The sequence below is a fragment of the Brienomyrus brachyistius genome, chromosome 8, assembly GCF_023856365.1.
Source record: "Brienomyrus brachyistius isolate T26 chromosome 8, BBRACH_0.4, whole genome shotgun sequence".
Taxonomy (NCBI): Eukaryota; Metazoa; Chordata; class Actinopteri; order Osteoglossiformes; family Mormyridae; genus Brienomyrus; species Brienomyrus brachyistius.
In genome coordinates this window covers 12,952,979-12,980,286 of record NC_064540.1, presented here as the reverse complement: position 1 = coordinate 12,980,286, position 27,308 = coordinate 12,952,979, and the positions used below count along the sequence as shown (strand labels likewise).

The window sequence follows — 27,308 nt, the reverse complement described above, 5'->3', positions numbered from 1 at the left end:
ATATATATATATATATATATATATATATATATATATATATATATATATATATATTGTGTATGGCCACGTTAGATGACAATATGGTATTGTATACATGCTGTGTATGTCTCTATCTGTCTCTCTCTCTGGTATATATATATATATATATATATATATATATATACACCAAGATCTTAGTAGTAGATCCTTTAAGTCCTGTAATTTGTGAGGTGGGGCCTCCATGGATAGGACTTGTTTGCCCAGTGCATCCCACAGATATTTGGTCAGATTGAGATCAGGGGAATTTGAAGGCCAAGTCAACACATTGAACTCTTCATGTTCCTCAAATCATTCCTGAACAATGTCTACCATGTGGTGGGATGCATTATCCTGCAGTAAGAGGAAATGCTATTGCTATGTGGGAGTGCAATTGGTCTGCTACAATGAGTCAAAGCAACATCCACATAAATGCCAGGAGTCAAGGTGTCATGGCTGTGCAGAGCACGGACCAGGGAAGCAGGCGAGGATGACGAGGAATCTGGAATAAGGGTTTTAATAGACATTGGGAGAGGCAGACAAGACAGAAAACGCCATAACACTACAATGACCGGACGGGGGAAAGAGACTTGAACACAGACCAAATACACTGGACTGTGGATGGCAACAGAAAACAGCTGGTGAACGTAGGGATTCCACATGGGGTAGATGAGGGGGCGTGGCACACGGGAGGAATGGACGAGCGGGGCATGACACAAGGTTTCTCAGCAGACCATTGCCCAGAGCATGCTAGCATGTGTTTGCATATGTGTGTGTGTGTGTGTGTTTGTGTGTGTAAATATATATTCTGTACATAATTATTATGAATGTTACTGCCTCAATGAGTCTAAAAAACAAAAAGGAACCAGAAGAGATATGTATGAAGCAGTAACATTCACAATGATTATAAAAAGTATTTTTTGTATATTGACTATACTGACAACTGGTTTCTTACCCCACAGGTAAACCACTAATGATAATTACTGAATACATGAAGAATGGATCTTTAGATTCCTTCCTCAGGGTCAGTATTAATGTCGTTTGACGTGCATATACACGTGAACTATCAAAAAATGTGAAATGATTGTTTGTTTTCCTTAAAAAGCCTGGCCTTGACCCATCTACCCTTGATAACTATCGTTCGATCTCTAATCTTCCTTTCTTTTCTAAAACACTGGAACGTTTAGTTTACTCTCAGCTCCTTTCCTTTTTGCATGACAATAGCCTCCTTGAACCACTTCAGTCTGGTTTTTGCCAATTCCACAGCACGGAAACCGCTTTGGTTAAAGTTTTAAATGATCTATTAGTTGCAACTGATACTGGTGCCATAAGCCTCCTTCTTTAGCTTGATTTAAGCACAGCCTTTGATACAGTTTCACATGCCATTCTTATCCAGAGACTTCACAATCTAGGAGTTTGTGGGGCAGTGTTTAATTGGTTTATTTCATACCTCACAGACAGAAAACATTTTCTTACCCTATCTGGTCAGACATCAGACATATCAGTCACACGTGGCGTTCCCCAGGGCTCTGTCCCGGGGCCACTGCTCTTCATCATTTATATTCACCCTCTAGGCCAGATCATTCGCCGTTTTAATCTAAATTTTCATCTTTACGCCAACGACACCCAGATCCAGCTCCATAAACACCCTCCCACCTGCACATATAGAAACCTCCATTCATCCATCCATCCATTTTCCAAACCCCTTATCCTACTGGGTCGCAGGGGGCATATAGAAACCTGCCTCTCTGAAATCAAATTATGGTTGAGCCATCATTTTTAAAAACTTTACAGTGATAAGACTGAACTAATTGTCTTTGGGACAAAATCCACACTTAGCAAACTTTGCCCGATAACCCTCAAATTGGACCACCCTACCATTTTTCCATCTCCTCTGGTCCGAAATCTTGGTGTCACCTTTGACCCAACCCTTTCATTTGACAAACAGCTTCATGTCATAGTAAGTACTGCTTACTTTCACCTCCGTAGCATCGCCCGTATTAGGCCACACCTTTCAAACTCTGCTGCCGAGTCCCTCATTCATGCCTTTATCTCTAGATGTCTTGACTACTGCAACTCACGCTGGTATCTCTGCTAAATCTCATCATAAACTTCAGATAGTTCAGAACTCTGCTGACCGCCTCCTTACTCACACTTATTCCTACCAACACATCACACCCATTCTGCAGAGTCTGCACTGGCACCCCATAAAAGAGCACATTTATTTCAAAATGCTGCTTCTGACACTTAAAACTCTTAATAATGAAGGTCCACCATATGTTACTGATTTGCTTCTGCCCTACCAGCCTCCCTGCAGTCTTAGATCTTCCTCCGCTGGCTCTCTCCTCATCCCCCTTTCCAAATTACATAACTATGTTGACTGTGCATTCTCCCGTTTAGCTCCCCGCCTTTGGAACTCACTCCCTACTGCCATACATTTATCGACCTTTGTTTCAGATTTTAAAACCAAGCTAAAAACCTTTATTTTTGCTAAGGTATTTAACCTTCCATATGCATGTGTTATCGGTTTTTGTGTATTTTCTCTGTAAGCGTCTTTGAGTTTATGCAAAAGTGCTATATAAATAAAATAAAATGTATTATTAACATACTGAAACAAAAGAAAAAGGGCGAACTCTCACCTTTATCATTGCGCATTATCCACGTGTTGTGAATTGTCCACAGACATGCGTTGAGAGTGTAGTTATAAGACATATATTATGAAATGCAGGGCAGCAAGAAGCATGCTATATGCATAGGCATCCTTTGACTTTCATCCTATTGAGTCATGTCCGATCTCTTTTCAGTCTGAGATATACAGTAAGTAATATACACTGATCGAGAGATGTCTGAAAGCAGAACCAATAGGATGATAGGGAATGTATGTCTTAGTGTAACAGGTGCAGGAGAATGGGCAGCATTTCCAATCATATAATAACCCACTGTCCATATCTAACTTGTAATACAGTATGCATACAGTAATGAGTATGTGATGGGCAGCTACAATAAGCAGATATGATACAGGCACAGTACCTGTACCGTACTATTTCACTACATGGAAAGAAATTTACTGTCGTGCACAATAAACGATTTTGCCACAGCTTCAGATGCTGTCTTCTATCTCAGCTCCCATTGCTGCCACGTCCAGCTGCTCCACCCGTCTGATCCCCTCCTTTTCCCACAGGTGTAACTCTAAACTAGCCACACCTGGGGCTTATTAGTCTTACCTCTCCTTCTTGCCCTTCTGTTAATTACTCACAGCCACCTTGTGTTTGCTCCCTTGTAAGTCAGTTATATTAGGGTCTCCCAATATTATGCTCCCTGTTCAGCCATTGTTGTCATCTATCAGAGCCTGTTATTCTGGGTGGTTGTGTCAATAAAGTCCCCATGCAGGGGGTTGTTCATCAAGCCTACAGCTTGCATTTGGGTCATGCCTTACCCACAGACATGACAATTGCTTGCTCACATCTCTTTTTATTCTAAAATGTTGTGATTTTATATTTATATTATTATTTGCTGTAGTGCATATTATAGTACTGTACTTAATGCCTTGCCTGTCTCCCATAACTGTCAAGATACATCCAAATTGACTTGCGTGGTCCTCGTCCCAAATGCAGATACAAATTTTCATATCTTTATGTCGAATGCCCAAATTAATCCCCAGCCCTATGTATACATAGTATTTGAATAACAGCTAACATTCTGTTTCATTATGCTTTGCTTTATACTGTTTTAGTCAGTTGACACATTACTTAGATGGCACTATTGCCTCACATGTTAATGGTGGGAACTAGAACTTTGCCCCAAATTCTGAAAGCATTATTCTTTGTCACTGCTGTGCTTCTTATTGTCAATATTCTTATTGTCAATATTCTTTTTTTGTAATGTCCAATACAGAGACATAATGGACAGTTCACTATCATCCAGCTGATTGACTTTCTGCATGGGATCGCAGATGGTATGACATACTTGGCTGATCTTGGATATATCCACCGTGATCTGGCTGCCCGTAACATCCAAGTCAGCAGTAACCTGATGTGTAAAGTCTCTGACTTTGGCCTGTCACAAGTGCTGGGGGCTGGCCCAGATGCAGCCTACACCACTGCTGTGAGTTCTCAGAGCTTTACACCTAAACCTGGAAACATATTTCTAATGTATTTCATAGATTATGACCAAGAATACACATAATGCATTTGCTGCTTAAAGCGATGCGTGAGGCAACCTCGTCATAACAGCACAATCATGTACATACTTTATGTGCATTTTACACTATTTTGATAAGAAATTAACATGAATTTTAACATTTATACGAGAGAAAATGCACAATAATTTCTTGTGATGACACATAAATACACATAAAACTAGAAATATTGGATGGACTGAGTGGAAACACGAAAGCCAATAAAGGTGCTTTTACACAGTGCAGTGAACCAATTGTCATGTTCAAGAAGCCAATCTGAGATTATATAAGCTTTGTGACGTGTCACGTTATTCAGCTCGAAGTAGCCATTAGAAGCTGAATACACTGTTGTCATATTGGGATGGACATGCTTAGTAGCAATACTCCGGTAGGGTGTGGCATTTCAACGATGCTCAATTGTTACTAAGGGGCCCAAAATGCACAAGAAATCGTGCACATTATAGGGATTTCGTGAGCTCGATTTAGTACTTTCTAGGAACGTTAAACTAATTTAACTGCACGATTTAATGCATTGTGGCCAGTTGAAAAAAAAAACATCCAAGGTTTCTCCACGGTTCTGTAATTACTACTCTATCAATATTGTATTAGAGTATATTTTATAGTTCTTACTGTTGTATATCAGAAAATGTTGGTCACAGTGCAAATGAGAAGTAAATATAAAATAAATATTTTGAGATATTAAAAAATAGTAACACTTTACAATAAGGTTCCTTAATAACTTAGTAGTAACTCGATTACTACTCTTGTACGAATCATGAACATATATATTAGCTACTTGAGGTAAAAGATGTGTTAGGATACATTAATGATGAACAAACATAAGATCAATATTTCACTTTTTGTGTTATTTTTTATTTGTTCCTTCCGTAGTTCACAAAGGTTTATAGAAGTAACAGATACAGTAACAACTACAGTAACTGCTTTAAATAAATGATCCAACATGTTTCATTAACGATGAAGGGACATGAGATCAATATTTCACAAAAAATCATGGAATTAATTTCCAGACATGGAAAAGCTATGAAAAATAAAAATAGAAAGTTTTGGAAAAGCCATGGGATTTTTGAGAACTTTTAAAATCGACTTTTGCAGTATAACCCCCTCTCTCTCGAGGAGTATCTTGATTATACTGAAACGCCAGCGGAACTTGTACGCCCCAGCATGCTCGTGGGCAAATGTATATAACCCGATGTATGTCGCTCCTTGTACTGTTGTTGTTATTGTTGTTGTTATAGTTAATACTTGTATTTCACGACTGGGGCTTGTATGTTTGCCTTATGTGCACCCTGACCGATCCTCATGTGTCCTTAGCCATTTATTTAAATAGTCCACCGAGCGTGTAGGCTACCTCACAGACTTCCTTGTGTGTCTGCGGTTTTGTTGGTTCTGGTGGTCGTGTTATCCCACTCTGAGCAGCGTTGGAATATGTTCCGTGTCAGCGCTGGTCGTGAGTGTGGAAGGCCGTTGGGACCGAAAACAAGTCGAAATACGTCTGGAAGTGGCATGAGAGAAAGGCGACATACATATCTCTAAAATTAAATGCAATGGAAGATGCATCCATATCCAAAGGATGAATGCAAGATCATAACACCTGGTTCCTCTGCACAAAGTACCTGTCTGTAATGGTGTCGTGATAAGAACGCTTTTCCTGAATGGGTTGAACAAAAAAATGTTTCTTTAAAATTTTGCTTTAAGTCCTGGAGAAGTCAATGAAAAGTCATAGAAAAGTGTACAAACCCTATTAATAGATATAGTGATTAGTACAGCAGCAGATCACCTAATTAACATGATAATGACTAGCCATTCATTTTCTGTAATGACCTGTTCAGGGTTGCAGGGGGGCCAGAGCCAAAGGGCACATGGCAGGGAACAACTTTGAATGGGGTGCCAACCCAGCACCCAGCATGTTTTTGAATCGGAGTGCCCAGTGGAAACCCACAATGACATGGGGAGATCAGCAAAATCCACACATATGGAGCAAAGGTAGAGATTCAAACCCTTGTTCCAGTGGTGTGAGTCAACAGTGCTAACCACTGCACCACCATGCCACCTCCCATGAAATTGAGCTTACAGCAAATGCTTAATTAACAATTATAACTAAATGACATTGTAAACATGAACTCCAATGGGAAGATATTATTTGTTCCCCAGCCTATTTAACATGGCATGTCTTCTGAATAGATGGATTAACTACATATAAAATCAGACATGGGTTGGCTGCATGTTCTCCCACTTTATTTTCTGGTCACAGTCCAGTCACATGATCCATGTTCAATGAACCACTACTGTATTTCCCATTTGCACAAGTACATTGGAATTCTTCTCTTCACCTACCCTGTCTTGCTCTCCATAACTTGGAGGGCACAATGCAGGGTCAGCAACACGCAGCACCCTTGGAGATGGGGGTTAAGGGCCTGGCTGTCATGCTGCTGCTGGGGCTCAAACAGGCAAACGTCTGCCCACAGGCTCAGACACTTAGCCCTCTGATCTCATGTTCATCAGTAATGAATCAACACATCTTTTTTCTCAAGTAGCTACTATATTTGTTCATGATTTGTTCAGCAGTAAATTATTTACTACTAAGTAAATAAGGAACTGTATTGTAAAGTGTTACCAAAAAATGAGTAATATAAATGCCATTTTAAGACACAAAGGTAATGACCTGATTGTTGGGAAAAAAATTGTGCAAATATGCCTGTAAGTGGGATGTGCAATAAATGAATAGGTGTAGTTTCAGAGTTATGGATCACTAGGAGTCAGGTAAAAACACAGTATTTTTACATTTGTTGATGATCCATCTAGTATGTCTAGAATTTTTTAAAGTTGGTAAGCGTGGGAGCGGGGGAAGCGGGGGTTGGATTCCCGATATCTTAGCAAGAGGATGCGCCTTGATTTTCTAGACATGGATGCTATCCAGTGACCTGAGACAAAGACTCCATTGTTTTGGTACTGTGTCTCTTTGGAGAATCCTTGAGTACTGTTGGTAATGAGGCACATTTCCTGCATTGTGGGGGAACACCAATTATGACACTACAGCCATATGGCGTGATTCCCTAAGGGTGATCCAGCTAGCAGGCTTGAATTAGGCCAAGGGAATTAGGCCAAGGAAACATCCATGTAACACCTGGCTACGGCAGATAGATGGTCATTTGCAGAGGGTGGGACTGGACTGCGGGATCCTGAGGTCTTTTGTTGTGTGGTGGGTGTGGCGACGCACTGTACCAGTGCATGCTCCCCAACCTCAAATCATCTGTGAGTGTGGGACGAATATGGCTTAGATGGACCAAATTACAGGGCGGTCTGCGGAATAGAATGCTGTAGTTTTCAGCAGCACCAAATCTAGTTTGTTGTATGTAATACAAACATAACTCACTTGCACATGCACATGCACACACGTTGGTGTATCTATCTAAATGGGGACCTATTCTTCTCTATGGGAAAAACCCTAATCCCAATCACGACACCCTTAACCCCTACCCAGGCCAAACCTTAACCATAAGTAACCCAATAAAATACTTTATTGCATTCATAGATGTTTGTGGGGACCTGGAAAATGGCCGTCACAATGTCAAAAAACAGGTTTTTATTACATGTGGCCTAACACCTGCACTATAGAAAATGGCATAATGCAATCATCTCCATTGTTTCAGAAATTGGATCAGTAATCCTTCCTTTTACAGTAATTATCTGGTAAATATACAGTAAATTATAGTCTATTATTGGTTAATTACCACAGGTAGTAAGTAGGTAAACACAGAGAAATACAACTGAAATACAAAAAAAAATCTCCACTATTACCCTTTAATACCATGGAAGCAAACTAGAGGAAAACTGTTCCTGCAGGCATTGTTACCAGGTAAGTATAAGGTTAAATTTAATATATCCTTTATAAATGGGTGTATCAATGAACAATAACTTGAATTGATGAGTAATAGGGTAGATGTTTTTAAGAATTTGTTGTCTATTTTACTAGGAAGTATGCAATTATACCCGAGTTATTACCAAATTAGCAATTTTGTTGCGTTAAAGGGCAATAGTGGGGATTTTTCTTATTATTTCAGCAGTAGTTTCTCTGTGTTTACCTACTTATTACCTGTGGTAATTAACCAATAATATGCTATAATTTTCTATATATTTACCGGTTAATTACTTAGTAATTATACGACTGTAAAAGGAACGGCTAGTGTTGTATCTTTAGTTCCGGTGCTGCTAAATTTTAAACTGAGACACTTTAAAAAGTGAAATTGAGTGAAAAATATCATGATTCATATTTTGTGTAGCCATACTCCTCTCTTTATGTTTCTGTTGCAGATGAAAAGACACAAAAAAACAAGTATAAAAGCAGTATAAAAGCTAAAGATACTCACAGTGCCTACAGCTGCAGGCACCCATGTGAAGATGCGAAAGATGTATTTCAATCTGTTGGTTTAAACTTTTGTATCTCATTACTGTGAAAAAGTGGCCATTGATCATCATACATTTCTCAAGTCTTTCCAAGTATTTGGAACTTTTTCATAATTTATTAAGTTATTAATCAAAATGTATCCTATACAGAATTATTTTATTAAGAATAAATAAGTAAGAAATACATAATTAGTAAGAAATCCTCGTTAAAGACATTTAAATTGTGTTTGTTAATTTTGAAATTACACACTGTACTCTATTGTTCCTCACTCTCATAAGCTAATATATTTCCAGATTACCTTCAATACTTACTTCAGTATAGACAATGAGACGTCTTCTAGCCTGACTTACAAAAAACAAAGCATCAGGAACTCCCATGATTCAGCATTTTGCATTTAAACTGGAATGTGATGATTATCAATACCATTTGGCCATTTTGTTGAAGATTTTATATTATATTTGACCTAGGTGGGAGAAATACCCATCCGCTGGACAGCCCCTGAAGCTATCACCTATCAAAAGTTCTCATCGGCCAGTGATGTATGGAGCTATGGAGTGGTGATGTGGGAGGTCATGTCATATGGAGAAAGACCATACTGGAACCTAACTAACAGAGATGTAAATACAAAGCATTTTTATGATTACATACATTTATTACAGTGTATTTTTTGTATTCATTCTTTGTTTTATCCATGTTTTGCTATTTCAAGCTAGGGTATATCCCAGAAATGCTGCCTGGGAGTCTCCAGGTCCCCCTACAACCCTGACCAGGATGGATGAATGCATGGATTGACTTTTGCTATCGAAAACCTTAAATATCAGTCATATAGAGAAACAGGACATGAACAAACAAAGCTTAGAAGCCAGAGTAACGGGTTTGGTAAATGTCTAGGCAAAAGTATTGTATGTCCTGGTAATAAAAAGCAATGTATGTAATTTCCACCTTGACAGCATGGTCTACAAACAGGTGTGATCAGCTCTAAGTCTCTTTCAACCATCATTACCTACAAACTACTCCTCAAAGCCTCCTACTGATTTGTTCTCCACAAAAGGCTTGGCGAGTTCTTCTGAAAACATAAATATAGATAAACAGTAACATCAAATCTTGCCTTATCTTCTACTAAAGCAGATATACTGTATATATTAAATGTAAAGACATTATCATTTAAAACAGGATTTGGATTAGAGGTAGGCAATCTAACCCCAAAAGGGCCATTGTGTGTGTGGATTTTCGCTACAACTCCCTAATTAGATTACTAATTAGAGGACTGATTGGCTAAGGACTCCTCAGTCCTGGGTTTGAACAGCTGACCTGAAGGATATCCCAAAAACTTGCATCCACACTGGCCCCTTGAGGATAAGATTGCCTACCCCTGAATTAGATGATGTTGATATAGAGTAAAGTGGTGTGTCACATATTTGCATTACCTGTGTCCAGAAGGTCACAGGTTCAAATCCTGTGACTGGTAGAGTAACCATAGGCACTTTCACACTGCTGGAACTTTCTTCTGAAACCAGTACCCTTTTTGGGAACCAGGGACTTTTGTCCTGTTTAAACCGCAGGGACTCAGCCAGATTGTAGTTCCTGGGAGGCTGTTATAGAACCCCTTTTTAGTACCTACTCCAGACTCGGTACTTTTTGAACCTCTGGGGAGGCGTTTACAGCAAAAGCTTGCTGATTGGTTGGCCATGAGCACCACCACTAACTTGGAAATTATGCAGAAGTACTTCAAAATATATATCGAAGTCAATATTTAGCAGATGGAATTATTTTTGTACCTCGATCACATTTAATGCATTGTTTAATACTGTACATTTTTTGCTTGCTTCTCCATATTTCTCTATCAGAAAATTTGATCGCTAACCAATTTATTTTTGTCTAATATCACTGGTGCCGGCAGTGAAACTTGCCAGTGCTTATGTGTAAAGTATTAAGTGCATGTTGGTTTTTAGGATTCTTGCATATATATCTATTTACTTGTAGAAAATTATCCAAATTCACATCAGCTCTTCTCCACCACAGTTCTTGTACATTATTGGCTAATTTTACAGTGTAGCAATCATTTAAATGGTATATTATTTCTATAGGTGATAAAGTCAGTGGAAGAAGGCTACCGCTTGCCAGCACCTATAGGATGCCCAGGGGCACTGCATACTCTCATGTTAGACTGCTGGCAGAAACACTGCAATGAAAGACCAAAGTTCTGCCAGATAGCCATAATACTGGACAAGCTGATGCATAATGGTGAAAACCTGAAAGTACTGGATGCACTATGCAGGTATTACTCCATTACATTATACCATGCAGATAAAGAAAACAAATGTGAAAACCAGTGCCTAGAAGTGGGCCGGCACTCACTGGCAGACAGTACCATCACCTCTTTATTTTTCATTTTGGAGTACTGGGAACAATTATCTGGCACCTAGTACTAGATAGGGGAGTACTGGCACCTGCTTTTCCCCTCCACTTCAAGCTCTGATGTAACCATCATTGTTCAGGTTAGATATAATGAGTCCAGCAGTCTCCAGTGTGAAGAAAAGAAATTCCCTTTTCAATACTTTTAACTTTTATTGATTTTTGTGACCAGACTGGTTGTTCACTTTTAATTCTCATTTGCTTTCATTCTAGGGTAAACAGCCGTTTGAGCAGAAACATTCCAGATTTCAGCAGCTGTGGTTCAGTGGAAGAATGGTTAGATATTATTAAAATGGGCCGCTACAAAGAACACTTTGCTGCACGTGGATATGTTACACTCAGACATATAATCGGAATAAATCACCAGTAAGTAACAGCATCATTAAAAATAAATGTCATATGCTCAAACAAAAATTTTTGCCATGCAACATCCAGCCTTACCTAAGAGGGTCATGGATTAAAACAGAATACTTTGGAACCAAAATGAATTCATTAATTGTCTGCTGATTTTGTAAGAAATCTACAACTATATATACGACTGAAATAATAAATAGACTCCATACCAGTGTTTGCTAGAGTCACCTTTTACTGGAAGTATACATTTTGCATTGATAGGCACTGTAGTAAATGGTATGGTATGGTATGGTATGGTATGGTATGGTATGGTATGGTATGGTATGGTACGGTGCATGCCATGATGTATGATATGGTATGGTATGGTATAGTATGGTATAGCATATAGTATGGTATGGTATGTTATGATGTATGGTATGGTTTGGCATGGTATGGTATGGTATGGTATGGTATGGTATGGTATGGTATGGTACGGTACGGTGCATGGCATGATGTATGATATGGTATGGTATGGTATAGTATGGTATAGCATATAGTATGGTATGGTATAGCATATAGTATGGTGTATGGTATGGTACAGCATATGGTATGACATGGTCTATGGTATGCTACTGTATGGAATGGAATGGTATGGTGCATGGCATGGTGTATGATATACTATGGTGTATGGCAGTGGTTCTCAAAGTCGGTCCTCGGGACCCACTGCCCTGCTTCTTTTCCAGCTATCCCTGCCCCACATACAAGTCCCAGCTGTCTTTCAGCTTCTGATTGGATAAACACATCTCATCCAGGTAATCAGCAGTGTGTAGGGCAGGGGGAAAAAAAGTGAAAAAAAATAGGTTTCTTGGTTCTTATATATAGGGATAGGTACATAATAATAATAACAACGATAATAACAATAATAATAATAATATTAATAACAACAACAACAGTCTAATTACCATATATCTGTATATTTACTTGCCAATAATATATTTATTTGGCAATAATCTCAAATTTAGCCAAAGCACTTCTGTTAGGTCATGTTTAATATTGTTCTTACATAGGCATAAGCCCTAATAATACTAATACTAACAGTAATAATAACAGTAGTGGTAGTGGTGTAATAATAATAATAATAATAAGAAGAAGACAAAAATACTAATTCTATCTATCTATCTATCTATCTATCTATCTATCTATCTATCTATGTGGATATGCATCCGCGGGGGGTTGGGGGGATGGGGGAGGTCGTTTATGCAGGGCTCTGCAGCCCCAAAGCCTGACAGACTGGTCCCCAGGACAAATAAGTTTGAGAGACGCTGGTCTGTGGTATGGTATGGTATGGTATGGTATGGTATGGTATGGTATGGTATGGTATGGTATGGTATGGTATGGTATGGAATGGTGCATGGCATGGTGTATGATATGGTATGGTATAATATGGTATGGTATAGCATATAGTATGGTGTATGGTATATGTTATGGTGTATGGTATGGTATGCAGTGTTAATTTTTGCAAGAATTTCAAATTTATTTAAGTCACTTACTGAAAATCATAGTGAGATTAAAGTCACATTTTAGCCTTTTGTTTTTGTTTTGTTTTAGTTCAAATTTAGTCAGTGGAACTCAGGTTAAATTTTAATTTAATTTAAAGCTATTTTTTAGTGATAATTTTTTCAGGAGGCCATTCAGCCCATCAAGCTCGTTTGGGGAGAACTTAACTAATAGCTCAGAGTTGTTAAGATTTAATTTAGCTCTGATTTAAGGAAACCCAGGGTTTTAGCTTGCACTACACTGGCAGGAAGACCATGCCATACTTTAACTATACGCCGTGTAAGGAAGTGTTTTCTCAAATTCAGTTTAAAATGTTCTCCCGCTAATTTCCACCTATGGCCAAGAGTTCTAATATTTGAACTGATATTAAAGTAGACATTTGGCTGAACAGCATCGAGACCTGTTAGAATCTTATATACCTGGATCATGTCCCCCCTTAATCTCCTTTGTGTGAGGCTGAACAGATTCAGCTCAGTTAACCTCTCCTCATAAAGCATTGCTCAAAGACCAGGAATCATTCTTGTAGCCCTACTGTACGTTGAACCTTTTCCAAGGCAGCAATGTCCTTCTTAAAGTATGGTGACCAAACCTGCACACAATATTCTAGGTGGTGTCTTACCAAGGAATTGTATAATCATAGCATCATCTCCCTTGACTTAAACTCCATACACCTAGAGATGTAACCCAACATCCTATTGGCCTTTTTTTATTGCTTCCCCACACTGGTGAGAGCAGGACATGGAAGCATCAACATACACACCGAGGTCTTTCCCATAATCAGCTTCCTTTATTTCAGTGGAACCCATAAAATGTCTGTACTTTATATTTCTGCTCCCTGCATAGATTACCTTACATTTATCTACGTTAAATTTCATCTGCCAGGTATCAGCCCAGTCACTAACTAAATCAAGATCCCGTTGTAGCCTCTGTGCTGCTAATTTAGTATCTGCTACACCACCCACCTTGGTGTCGTCTGCAAATTTAACCAGTTTACTGTACGTATTGGTGTGAATATCATTAATGTAAATTAGAAACAATAATGGTCCTAAAATTGAACCCTGCGGTACCCCACTATGAATGCAGGCCCACTGTGACATTGTGCTTCTAATAACTACTCGCTCCTTCCTGTCTGTTAACCAGTTTTCAATTCAAGCTGCTACAGTTCCTAAAATCCCTGCAGCTTTGACCTTAAGCAAGAGCCGTTTGTGGGGGACAACATCAAAGGACTTCTGGAAATCTAAGTAGATAATGTCGTAGGCCTTTTTGTGATAAATTTCTCTTGTAGCTTCCTCAAAGAACTCAAGTAGATTGCTGGATTACTCTGCAGGAGCTCGGCCTGATTGTAGTTCCTCAGAGGCATTTCCAGATCCAGATACATCCTCATCAGCACCATAAAAGGGGCGGGGGATGTGACCAGGTGTGAATGGCTCATGCATACACATGCAAATTGATACATATTCAATGAAAGGAGCTACAAATAGTGACATGAGTTAGGTTTTTCTTACTTATTTATCCAAATGAATGTTGCAACTACACCATTTAGTCATCTTCATGTAGCCAAGACTTTGGTGAACAGATATCTGGGATCAAAACAAACTTCCACCATTGCTTACTATGTACTTTTATAATGTTTCTGAAAGTGTTCCTAACTGAATTTTGCAACGTCTATACTTTGATGTCAAATTACAAACTTCACATATATCTGACATATTTACAAAGTACACTAAGATTAAGATGAGTTTAATGCCAAAACAAATATCCATCTATCCATCCATCCATCCATTTTCCAAACCGCTTACCCTACTGGGTCGCGGAGGGTCTGGAGCCTATCCTGGAAGCAATGGGCACGAGGCAGGGAACAACCCAGGATGGGGGGCCAGCCCATCGCAGAGCACACTCACACACCATTCACTCACACATGCACACCTACGGGCAATTTAGCAAGTCCAATTAGCCTCAGCATATTTTTGGACTGTGGGGGGAAACTGGAGTACCCGGAGGAAACCCCACGACGACATGGGGAGAACATGCAAACCAAAACAAATATATAAGAAATAATTTATTTGCCAGGAATTACGTTTATGATATTGATATCCATCCATCCATCCATTTTCCAAACCGCTCATCCTATTGGGTCGCGGGGGGTCCGGAGCCTATCCCGGAAGCAATGGGCACGAGGCAGGGAACAACCCAGGATGGGGGGCCAGCCCATCGCAGGGCACACTCACACACCATTCACTCACACATGCACACCTACGGGCAATTCAGCAACTCCAATTAGCCTCAGCATGTTTTTGGACTGTGGGGGGAAACCGGAGTACCCGGAGGAAACCCCACGACGACATGGGGAGAACATGCAAACCAAAACAAATATATAAGAAATAATTTATTTGCCAGGAATTACGTTTATGATATTGATATCGATTAATGATATTGAATGAAATGTGTGACCATGCCCCAGTCAGTGAAAGTGTGTTCCCCACCCCTAGACCCCAGAGGGTTAAACCACGGTTTTTGATTGGGCAATACATGGATGGTTCGAGAGGGAATGCAGATAGAAGTGCACCAATTAGTATACCTACTAACATTCTCTGTGTAGTCATGGATGTTACTGTTGGCTTCTTTGAAGACATTCATGTCTGTTGCCTGCAGGCAGCCCTGCAAGTCTGCCAGTGCATTTTCAGCCCATCTTTTAACGGTTCCGACTGTGACTGGGTTTGCTTTCAGTCTTGTGGTGTAGGTGGGCTGTAACAGGATTGCCAGGTGGTAAGCCTTACCAAACTGTGGTTTGGGGACAGCAGCATAAGCATTTCTGATATTACTGTAGCACTGGTCCAGGGTATTGTTTCCCCTGGTAGGGAAGTTAACAAACTGGTTTGGGCAAAGCTGTCATAATATTCAGTAATGAAAATGGCTGCACATGTGTATATGCATAGATTTTAATTCAGTATGGCGAGAACCTGATTCTTCAATCATCTGGAATTTCAGAGACATTCAGAGGCTGGGGGTGACACTCCTGGGCCACCAGAAGAAAATCATGACCAGTGTGCAAGTGACTCGTGTCCAGGTGCTCAACAGAAGCATGCCGTCAGTGTATGTATGATGAAGGCCTAGGCTCCTTCTGTCCTTAGGAATGTCCAACACACTCATATTTTCAGAGACAGAAATATATAAACTCCTGCTATTACCGTTCAACATATCCATGAATTGAAAAACATACTGCTGAAGATTTTGAGGAGTTTTGTTTTACAAAACTTAATCAATGGAGTTTTTTTTAAATAAATCATTTTGAAGCAAATATGAATTTGGATTAAAACTGTTGGATTAAGTCTGTTTATTAGAACAAAAATATATGATTAGTCTTTTTGTGTGTTTGTGTGTGTATAATTATTACAAGCACCATAGAAAACAACAAAGTACTAAAATGATCTTTCTGTAAAACCTTTGGCTACAATGAACTTCTTGTAGTACTAACTATATTAGATATTCAAAAGTCAGAAAATGCATATATTGTATATACAGTGCAGTGCAAAAGTCTTAGGCAGTCAGAGGAAATGTTTCAAGCAATTACATATATATTTTCTCAGAACAGAAAACACAATTTAACAGTAGAACATTAAGCAAATTAAGAGCAACACAATAAAAACTAACAGGAATGTCTTATGTTCTCCAAAAAGTCACTTGGATGGCAAAAAGTCCTGTTGGATGGCTAGAAGAACTCCGCTTCAATTCCCAAACCTCCCCTCAGAGGCACCTCAGTCTTTCCACGTATTCTTTACATCGGCTCAATTTATTATTAGTCGAGTCAAAAAATATATTGGTGTATAGGATGGTTACCCCAAATACTGGGATGACAATAGGAGAGGTAAAATATTTTGAAAAGGCTAAGCTGAATCACATTGACATACATCATAGAAGATCATTTGAACATTATTTTCTTAGAACACCTAACACTTTTGCACAGTACTGTATTTATATATGTAACATTTATAATAAATGTACAAATATTCCACCTCCTTTAAAGTCTGGTTGTTGATTTTTCATTTCTACCTTTCAAAATTCAAGATACTTTATTAGTTCATTTTCTCATTTTGTTTTTGAAAAGACTGAATATCATGTCACACCTTGCATCCAAGTCCAAGTGCTCTTCAACATGGGGTTACGTTCCAACCCATCATAAGTGTGTCACGATCAGTGCCGGACGGACCGGAGATCGTGCGGGCAGGCGTGCAGGGAGCAGGCAAACAGGCAGTAATCGGGGTAAAACTGGGGTTTATTACGGAACGGGGAGCAGGAGACACTAAACCATACAAGATCCACAATGATCACAACAAACTACAATGACGGACAGGGCAAACGAGTCAGACCAGGACTTAAATACACAGGACTGATTGAAAGTAAACGGACACAGCTGGGTACAATCAGGGAAGCACACGTGGGTAAGCAGGGGGCGTGGCACACACGAGGAGCGGACGAGCCGGGCATGACAAAGTGCAAAATATCGGAGGTCATCTATAAACACGATATGATAAATAAATAAGTAAATAAATAACTAATGTCACTGAATGAATAAATAAATACATAATTACAGTATCTTTTCTCGATTGCTTTGGCACATTTCATGAAATATGAACATTATCAAGATTATAAGACAAAATTACAATCAAAAAATTTCTGTGACTTCTTCAAGACTTCAAGGTAAATTTCAAAGAAACATTTTTTTGTTCAACCCATTCTGCTTTATTGCAAATTGTACTCCACAGAATGTGCAGCTTCTAAGGAAAGAGAGAATTATTTCTTAGAACAACTCACTTTGCCATCACTTAACAAAGAACAAACAAGAGATTTGGATAAGCTAATTACAAGAGAAGGGGTCCTCGATGTCATTTGCTCGCTTTGCAGCGGTAAGATGGCTTTGGACCTGAATTCTATAAGATAATATGGCAGGACATAGTAGACCCTCTCGCTCACATGTACCTAGACTCTTTTGAAAAAGGTGGCTTGCCAAAGACTTTGAATTTAGCAAACATCCTCCTTATATTAAAGAAAAATAAACCTACGGATGCCTGGAGCCGTATCTACTTACCCTAGTACATCCCGACCACACACTTTAAACAGCATGTTCTCTCTGTATCCTTGGATGCAGAGAAAGCCTTCAACCAAGTGGAATAGAAGTATATGTTTGATACCTTAGGGAAGTTTGGACTTGGTTGGGACTTTATTAAATGGGTGAGAACTCATTTAACGCAATAGAACTGCTGACTGAAAGTATTAGGGCTCACAAAGATGTTAAACTGGATAAAACCATGCATAAAATCTTCTTATAGGCAGATGATATCTTGCTTTGTATTACAAATTCCAAAAATTTTATCGATTATAATCTCATTTGGTTTAACATCTGGTTACAAAGTAAATTGTAGTAAATTTGAGGATATGCCCCTTGGGGACTCTCGGGTAAAAGACCCTCCTGAAAATTTTCTCTTTTGTTGGTCCACATCTGGATTTATGTACCTTGGCATTAAGGTGTTTCCCAATTTGGGAGAATTATGGAAACTCAACTTTTCACCCATTATAACAGCTGTAAAGAAGGATCTGGAAAGTTTGCATAAGCTCCCACTTGGGAAGGATGAGTCTTATAAAGATGAATGTGCTCCCCAGGTTTCTTTACCCGATGCAAAAGATCCCTTTATATATATATATATATATATATATATATATATATATATATATATATATATATATATATATATCAAGACAAACTGTACTAACCATAGAAAAATTCTTTCAACATTTTCTAATTGGCCATTCAAATTTTTCAACATTCTCTCAGCCTGTCCAACAACATGTGAAACATTTCATTTCAAGTTTTTATACCTTTCTATATTTAAACTCCATCCGGTTATAAGGAAATGGGAACATGATTTGGGCACAGAATATATTAACGATGACTGGAGACAAGCAATAGAATGTGTTAGGTCACCGTGTATGTGTAAAGAGAAACCCAATCCATTAGTTTGCAATAAAATAAATAAGCAATTCACTCCAATCTGTATTAAATGAAAAAGAGATGTTGGTACATATACAGTATCAATTGCTTCTGGGACTTTTACATTTACTTTTGGAGTAAGACAGCTAAAAACCTGACTAAGTTATTGAAGGTCGCTATTCAGAAAGACCCGAGTTTTTTTCCTGTTGAGTCCCAAATTTCTTGTATTGCACCTGGCAGACAACGTTGTCTAGCCTCTCAACACCACTATAGTATTCAAGAAGGCACTAGAATGTGTCCAATTCCTGAGGTGGCTGAGGAGGTCTACTTCTGGCTAACTCCAGGCACAACTTTTGTAAGAGCAGCTAATCTTTGCATGGTCTAAGTATTGTCTGCCTATCTGTGATCAAAATGTGCTTGCAGTAAGGCTCCTATCTCAAAAAACAGGGGGCAAGGCTTATAACGATATTTTCGGAAACAACAACAACAACAAAGACACTGCATAAACATAATAATTTATTCAAACATTCTGAGTCGTGTAGGTGTAGGGGAATAGTAAAGTAAGGAAAAGAATTGGGATCTTTTTCTGATCATGTGTGTGACAGTAAAATAAGTATTTTTTCCATAAAGTCTTAATAGTGTTCCATTTTACGAACTGCTTTCATGAAATGTGACGGGACAGGCTTCTGAGTGGTTTTGTGGTATTTAAGCAGAAATGCTTAAATGCAAAAAATAACTGTAAAACACTGAATCCTGAAAAATACAAAGGTAAGGAAAGTTATTATTTTATATCTTCTTTTGTATCGTGGCATTCAAGTTTGATATGCATTCAATTATGATGAAATGGTAGGTAATAGTTCAGGAAATACAGAGTATTGTTCAATGAATTATAAAAACTTCTTTGTATGTACAGATCTTATTCTGGATTTTTTTTTACATGCCATCTACAAATATACATGAAACATATAAAAAGACATGAATGAACAATTTTATGATTATCCTTTACATTTTTACAGAAAATTTTGAAAAATCACAGAACACAGAAAGTAGTCTGAAACAGTTGCCATGCAAAATGAACAGTTATTGCTTTATGAAACTACATTAGTACGTGTTAGTATCGATCTTACATGCTTGTGTTTTAATATATAGAACAATTAAAAAGTGCTGCCTTAATCATTATTTATTTTTATTTTGCCATTTTTTCCAAATTTTGAACAGATAAGGCTACATTTCACTGACCATTTTGGCCAAATCCTCTGTGTAAAGGTCTTAACATTTGAATAAAAACCCACAGCAATAGATCAATACTGAGACCTGTTGAAATAATAAATATATTTTACCACGTGTTTCAATGAAGAAAGACGTTTTGGACACAATGTTCATCTTAGGAGTATCATATTGGTAATACAATCCAGTTAATATTGATGTAACACAGTAAGCTGGCTGGCTCATGAGCTCGGATCGAACTGTCAGACTGCTTTCTTTGATAGTTGACTTCTGTTTTGATGTTGCTGTCATTTGTTGTCTCAATGTATGAATTCCTACACTTGAGAATCCATAGCATATTTTTTTCCAACTGCTGTCCTTCCAAACTGATATATAGATCTGTTGTACTGCGAAGACCTGGCATCTGGTAGAATAAAACAAAAAAACACACTGTTAATTAGCAACAGTACAGCATAATTTATATATATATATATTAGGGCTGGGACTTTCACGCGTTAAGTTAGTTAATTACGGAAAAAATTGCGAATTTAAGAATATTGATGCATTTCATTCGCACTATTCTGTCCTTGCTAATGTGATTGTGCAGTTTTTAGCTTGGCAGATAGCTAACAGGCTTCTCCAATAAACATTTCCATTTCCATGTATTTTTGTTTTTTAAAATTACAAATTACTTGTGTATTAATTTAATACTTTTTCTCACACCCGTATTTTGTTTTTGATTTAGTTACATTTCACGAACAAGTAGTTTGTACAAAATGACTTTTTGGTGTATTTATGCCCATTTCTGGATACAACTGACCACATAGGCCTGTATCAGAATACATACCTATCATATGTATATCAAATGGCTTGCCAAATCATTTTTGTGGTGGCCATAAAGCTTCTTTGAGGTTTTTCTCATACCATGTGTATTTCAGACTCCAGGACATTAACCAAAAGTCCTTTAAATCTTTAAAGCTGACCAAACTGCTGCTGTCTAAAAAGAGGAACCATGATATATTTCATAATTTTTATACACCAGACATTCCCAATAATGTCAGTGGTGGTTTCTACTGCATGAAATTGTGACCAGTTGAAATCCAGTAACTTTCTTCACTCAGATGTACAGAACACAAAGTTGATATGTAGGGCTAGGAAAGCCTATCATGTTGTCCTTAATAAATGCATGTGAAATTGATGTGTAACAGTCAATGTTTTTGATAATTAGCAGCTGTAAGTGTTCTGTGCAGCAACCCATTAGTCTGTGCTTCTTTCAATTTATCATAAGGAGTTATCACGCCAGCCCTACTCTTGTGACCCAGTTACAAAGCTGATCAAACACATTGGAACAATAATAATTAATTTTTCATCATAGTGTTTGTTTCAGCCTTTCCAAAGCTACTATATAATTCCTGTAATTACGTTTGTTCTCAATCCACACTTAGCACTATTTTATTTTCCATTAAAGCATTAAAGTCACCTAATATTACTACACATTTTCTCACATAAAAGAGCTTTCATTCATAATTCTTACTGCTATTTTATATATTTCTTGTAAGTCAAAGTGCAGCCTGACACTCGGAAACCTTTATTGGATTACAGACAGTCCCCGGGTTAAGACCACCTGATTTACAGACAACTCGTTCTTAGAAGCAGACTGGCATAAATCCTATAAAAATAAAATAAAGTACTTATTAAAGTAAAGTAAAAATTGGGGTTAAATACAATGGTTCATAATAACAAATGCAGGCATGCACTACTCTGATGCTCATGAGAACATTGTGTGGTTTCAGTAGTTCGTTGGCTTGAGGTACAGTCCAGTACCCTATTTAGTTACTTTTATTATTACTGTATAATTAATGATATTATATGCTATATTATAATTTTTCCAACTTCCCTACAAATTCAACTTAAAGACAGACAGACTTAGGGAAAGGATTTAATTCCTAACCTGGGGATTGCCAGTATAATAGACATACATTCTGTTTCATTCTGTTGGAGATTTTAACAATTTTACCTAGGTTCAGTCAACACATTACATATCACACAAGTGGTAAAAACATGGCGGACAAATGCTACACCCATCTATGAGGGTGGCAGAAAGCCCCCCCCCCCCCCTGTTTAGCTATCTGCAAATTGGGCCACATATCCATATTGCTGATTCCACTGTACAAATAGCAAATTGAACACGAATCACTAAGTGTGTGAAAAGCAGAGCTGCAACTACAAGACGACAACAACAGAAAACTTTAACAAACTGTCTGATGTCATCACCAGCTACAACTGGATATACAGTACTGTCATACTTCCCACAGTAAACATGAAGAAATGATTTGCAACTAGTCTTAGGGGATGGGTTGTGGTTTAGAGCATTTCCAGTTGGACCTTGAGCAAGGCTCTTAACTCCCAATTGCTCCAGGGACACGAACACAAATATCAACACTCAACCGTGCTTTCATCAGTATATATGTCTGCATGTTTCAAAGATGGGAAGATGAGATAGACAAAAAGACTATCTCCACATTGGGGATGAATAAAATATCACTATTCTATTCTATTCTATTCTATTCTATTCTATTCTATTCTATTCTATTCTATTCTATTCATAATTAAAATTGCATGTGATATGGATGCCTGTGAATAAATATTTCTTTGCTTCTGGCAGCAGTCGGTGTAAATGACAATACCTTGTTAATTATATATATATGCGTTTTTAGGAAATTATTTTTATTATATTGGGTGGCACTTTTGAAATGTTAAAATTGTTAAAACGGAATAAAATTGACAATACATTTAAAAGAGAAAGAAGTCCAGAAAAAAAGCTATAATCAATAGATTTTTACAGATGTAACTGGAATTGGAACTACTTACCTCTAAAAATGTACAGACAGCATGTTAGCACAATGGAGGTCAGGAAGCATCCAGTGGAACCAGCCATTCCGAGCCAACAGGACCAGCCAAACTCATAATGCATTCCTAAGTAAACATTCTTCAATACAAGTGTGGCTCTCTCTACATATACATCCACAGCATACCACACAGAGCCAATCATTCCTGGAATACCTGGCAAATGTAACGCAGAAATCAGTCTAAGGTCAGCATACAACCATTTTGTAAAAACATTGCTTTACCCAATAAAACACATTATAAATCAGGGAGTGCTTTCATCAGGACCTTAATAAATAACATGAATAAAATTCTCTTTCCTTCTGCTTATCTTCTCAACAAATTTGTCCCAACGCTGACTTTTACAATTAAAACTATATAACTCATACAGTGCAAAACCAAACTAGTTGATTATTATTATTACTATTATCCATATATTATTATTATTATTACTAATAATAATAATAACCTTGTTGATATTATTATTATAATTGTTGTAGTTGTTGCTGATATTTATTTGCTTTTCTTACTATTGAAATTTCTTTCTTGACTCCGTTTATAAGTATAGCAGGCATCCTACCTCCTAAACCAAATATGAAACCTGCAAAGTAGCATATCCGGAGCTTGATATGCGGCTCCTCCTTGAGCAGCTTTATGACGTCCAGGCCCAACACGAGGATTATGAGCGCAAAGCTGGCAAGGATGTCGGCTGTGATCATCAGAGCACGAGTCAGCACTATCTTCACTGCAAGAGACCACAAGATGTGCACTGCAGTATATCCCATACTGATAAGCCTTGTAATCTCTGTCATTTAATGGCAGCATTTTTTTATGTTGGGGGACAAAATTATTATTATTATTATTTTTTTAATTGATACTTTATTGATCCCTCTGTGGGGAAATTGTCTTTACGCCTCCCTCAGCTTGCTCCATGTAGAGCAAGCTGTCCGCGAAGGGCTGCCACCTGCAATGGCGCCCAGGAAGCTGGGGGTTACAGGCCTTGCTCAAGGACCCACAGACATGCTGTGGCTAGGTTTGAACCTGTGACCTGCTGCTTACAGGCTTAGCCTACTGCACCACACGTTGTCCCCTTATTTATCTGTATAATTTCTTAAATTGTTAATCAGTTCTTTATCTAGTTATGGTAAATGGAAAATTGTGAAATTTAGCCTTTAAAAACAAAAAGACACAACCATGTAACACATGGTTTTCTAGTGTAATATCAAAAACAATTGTTTGTTTGTTTGTTTGTTTGTGTATGATGTTTCCCATGCTACTGAAGGTCAGCCACACCTTTTATTCAGTCAGATTTAGAGTTGTGAGTGTGTGGGCTGTCTTTAAAAAGTCCTTGCCTCCATTTAAGGAAGACTGCTAGGGAAAATGCAAAACTGTCCTTTCTGAATATAAGAAGACAGCACAGGAACACTAGAGTGGTTTTTGTATTCAGTATAATTTTTATTTGGGGAAAGCTAAATGATATAAAACACTGTTGCTTGCTTTCATAATTAATTGCATTAGTGCAAATTTTGTGTTAACAGTAACAATAGAAATAATGTGTTTTAAATTCAAAATTATTTCTTTGGAATTTTTATGTTTTTTCATCCTTAAAGGGGCAGTACACCCCAAAATCTATAAATACGTTTCAGATATGCTGTATGGCTATTTATCCATCTTGATTGTTGTGGTGAGAGTTGCCTCGTTTTAGAGATTTGGGCTGTATAAATGTCAGTCTTCTCACGAATTTAATGGGACTGAATGGCATTCTTTCTGTGTTGATTATAGTGCCAAAAATACATTTTAAAAATTCACCAGTGTTACAGGTTGGTGTCTGGAATTTGGTAGAAACAAAATAGTTCCTACATGAAATTGCTCATTACAAGGTCTGTGGATGATCTGGAGTAACCAAGTCACAATTTCTGGTAAGAGACATTGCTGTTAGTTTTCCATTATATTCACAAGAAGACATTTCTACAGCTGATATCTCTAAAACTTGGCAAATCACACCAAAACTATCAAGATGGATTAATAGCCCTACAGCATACCTGAAACATGTTTTTTTTTGGGGGGGGGGGCTTTCAGTATTACATTAAATCAATAAACCATGAAAATCAATAAAGTTATGTTGTTCTGACTAAAAAAATACAATGGGTCAAACAGGCAAAATGCCTTTGTTTGGGCTAAAGAAAACTATCCATCCATCCATCCATCCATCTCCCAGCTGCTTATCTTGTTCAGGGTCTTAGGGAAAAACAAACTATCCATTCTGTATTGAATTAGACCTTATTGAGTCTATGTTAGTGCTCATTATGCCCCCATCAAAAGTAAGAGTTCAAATTGCAGACAGCAGTCTCCAACATAACATAATATCTGGTCAGCTTTCTGTCTTTTGTCTATATTAAGTATTCTTTACCAATTCACTTTCATCTGATCAAATCTGGGGTGCCCTGGTAAGTCTCTTATCTTTACCTTTGAAGTAAATTATGTTTAATTGGGTTTTTAAAGAGTAAAGTAAGTCAATTAATTGTAGTTCACTTAATCATCGACTTAATTATTAAGTATATTACATGTGTCATTATACCACATGGATTATAAGGTGAGAGTTAAGGACTTACACGGATGTTCTGCAAGTATAGTCTCATACTGGTCACATGTACGGATTCCATCCTGGGTATTGGTCACACACTCCCACCACAGGCCTCTGCACTTCTGACTGACCTGAAATATAGTATGTATTTCAGGCATTGCATGTATTTGTTGAGTTTTTTAGCTTACAAGCATACTACAAAGAATATTCAGAATCAAATTAAGCAGCATTAGTACATTGAAACAATCATAGTTAATGCTGTGGTAGGTACCTCTAGATCATCATCTGCATTGACCATCCAACAGTCAGTCCAAGTAGCCACAACAAGGAAGACGGTGGACACAAGTGCCAGACAGAATGCCATGAACTGAAGAACCACGATCATTCTAAACTCTGGAGGACTCCAAGAACAAAGCACTTTTTTATCAAATGTTTAATTATAAATGTTTAATTTGCTATACATAGCAAAAGACACGGTATGGTGGGGTGTGATATTTACATAGATTTCATGTAAATTAAGCCACATGTATGTGAACATTAATTCATAAATACAAAACGTTAATTTGCAAGAGCTAATATAATCACAGCTGGGTATGCATGTTTCTTCCTCTCTTTAAATTGGATGGGACAAAGGATTACAAAGGATTGTAACAAGATACTTAAAATGAAAGCTCCTGTTGTAAAATATTGATCAACGGATGGATCCATTGTTTGTAAGAACTTCTCCTGTACAGGGCCAGGATGAGGCTGGAGACAGCATAGCACATCAGGCAGGGGATACCCTGGATGACACGCTAGTCCATCGCAGGACACATACAGTATGGACAACTTAGAAATGCCAGGTTTTTGTTTTGGTTTTTTTTTCTCGTGCCAGTTTGTCTAACAACTTATTTTAAGAGCTGGGGGAAACCCACAAAGATATGATAAGAACATTTTAACTCTGTACACACAGAGCTAGATGCAGCCCCAACTCTGGAGATGCCATGCAGCCGCGCTATAAACTGGGCCATGGTGCCATTAATTAAATAAAAATTAAAAAAACGTGTTTCATTTATTGAAATATTTCAAATAAATTTATAAAAAAAATAAAAAATCACTCATGCTCAGCCACTCACTATTCTACAATTCAAATGACTCTGTAAACATTATTAATAACTTGTGTAGATCAAAGGATTACCTATACAAAAATTGGTTTGTTAAGACTTAGCATTATTACTACTGGACCAACTGAAAATGAAATTGTAACAAATACCAATGACAGTTTCAACTAATGATCTTCAAGTTTAAGTCGAAAATCAACTATTTTAAATTAAGTGAGAAACTTTTTAGTCATTATAGTGAAAAAATAAACATCTAAAAAAGAAATATCAAAGATCATGATTTGTGGTAGCTGTTTAATGAGCTTTTAATTTTTAGTTTTTATTAACAATTTTAATTGTATTGATCTGGTATAATTAATGAGTACTAAGAAAAACAGTGCTACAATTCATTAAATTCATCTTTACTCATAATGTCTAGGGTACATCAGCTGTACAACATGTTTTTAAGTCAATTAAATCTATTTTTAATCCTGTTGATTCTAGGAACTTATGTAAATAGGAATATTTACATGAATTCATGGAATCAGTGTCCTATTTAGACAAAAGTTCATATCAAATCCATTTTATTATATAAGGAAAAGTAAGCTTTAAGTATTGAATACAACCATATTTACCTCCACTTC

General features: G+C 37.6%; 2 protein-coding genes across 8 annotated transcripts in view; one reads left to right on the top strand and one right to left on the bottom strand.

Annotated features, from left to right (window-relative positions):
• Window positions 1-16,928, top strand: part of epha8 (eph receptor A8) — a 44,692-nt gene extending 27,764 nt beyond the window's left edge. For 5 of the 7 annotated variants that reach the window (XM_049021594.1, XM_049021588.1, XM_049021590.1 and 2 more), the window contains 6 exons: window positions 978-1,039; window positions 3,910-4,119; window positions 9,086-9,235; window positions 10,706-10,896; window positions 11,247-11,399; window positions 15,912-16,928. In XM_049021594.1, the coding sequence (XP_048877551.1) occupies window positions 978-1,039; window positions 3,910-4,119; window positions 9,086-9,235; window positions 10,706-10,896; window positions 11,247-11,399; window positions 15,912-16,026 (881 nt within the window). In that variant the 3' untranslated portion in view covers window positions 16,027-16,928. Of the gene's footprint in view, window positions 1-977; window positions 1,040-3,909; window positions 4,120-6,042; window positions 6,197-9,085; window positions 9,236-10,705; window positions 10,897-11,246; window positions 11,400-12,109; window positions 12,179-15,911 lie in introns of those variants that run through there. The other 2 variants (XM_049021589.1, XR_007399126.1) reach the window with 2 other exon arrangements.
• Window positions 16,929-22,454: 5,526 nt separating this feature from the next.
• Window positions 22,455-25,970, bottom strand: LOC125747770 (claudin-16-like). The gene is made up of 5 exons (XM_049023255.1): window positions 25,857-25,970; window positions 25,614-25,716; window positions 23,582-23,746; window positions 22,987-23,178; window positions 22,455-22,459 (listed from the first exon to the last, which is right to left on the bottom strand). Exons 1-5 carry the CDS (start codon window positions 25,968-25,970, stop codon window positions 22,455-22,457), a joined length of 579 nt encoding a protein of 192 aa, XP_048879212.1.
• Between the last annotated feature and the right edge of the window lie 1,338 nt (window positions 25,971-27,308).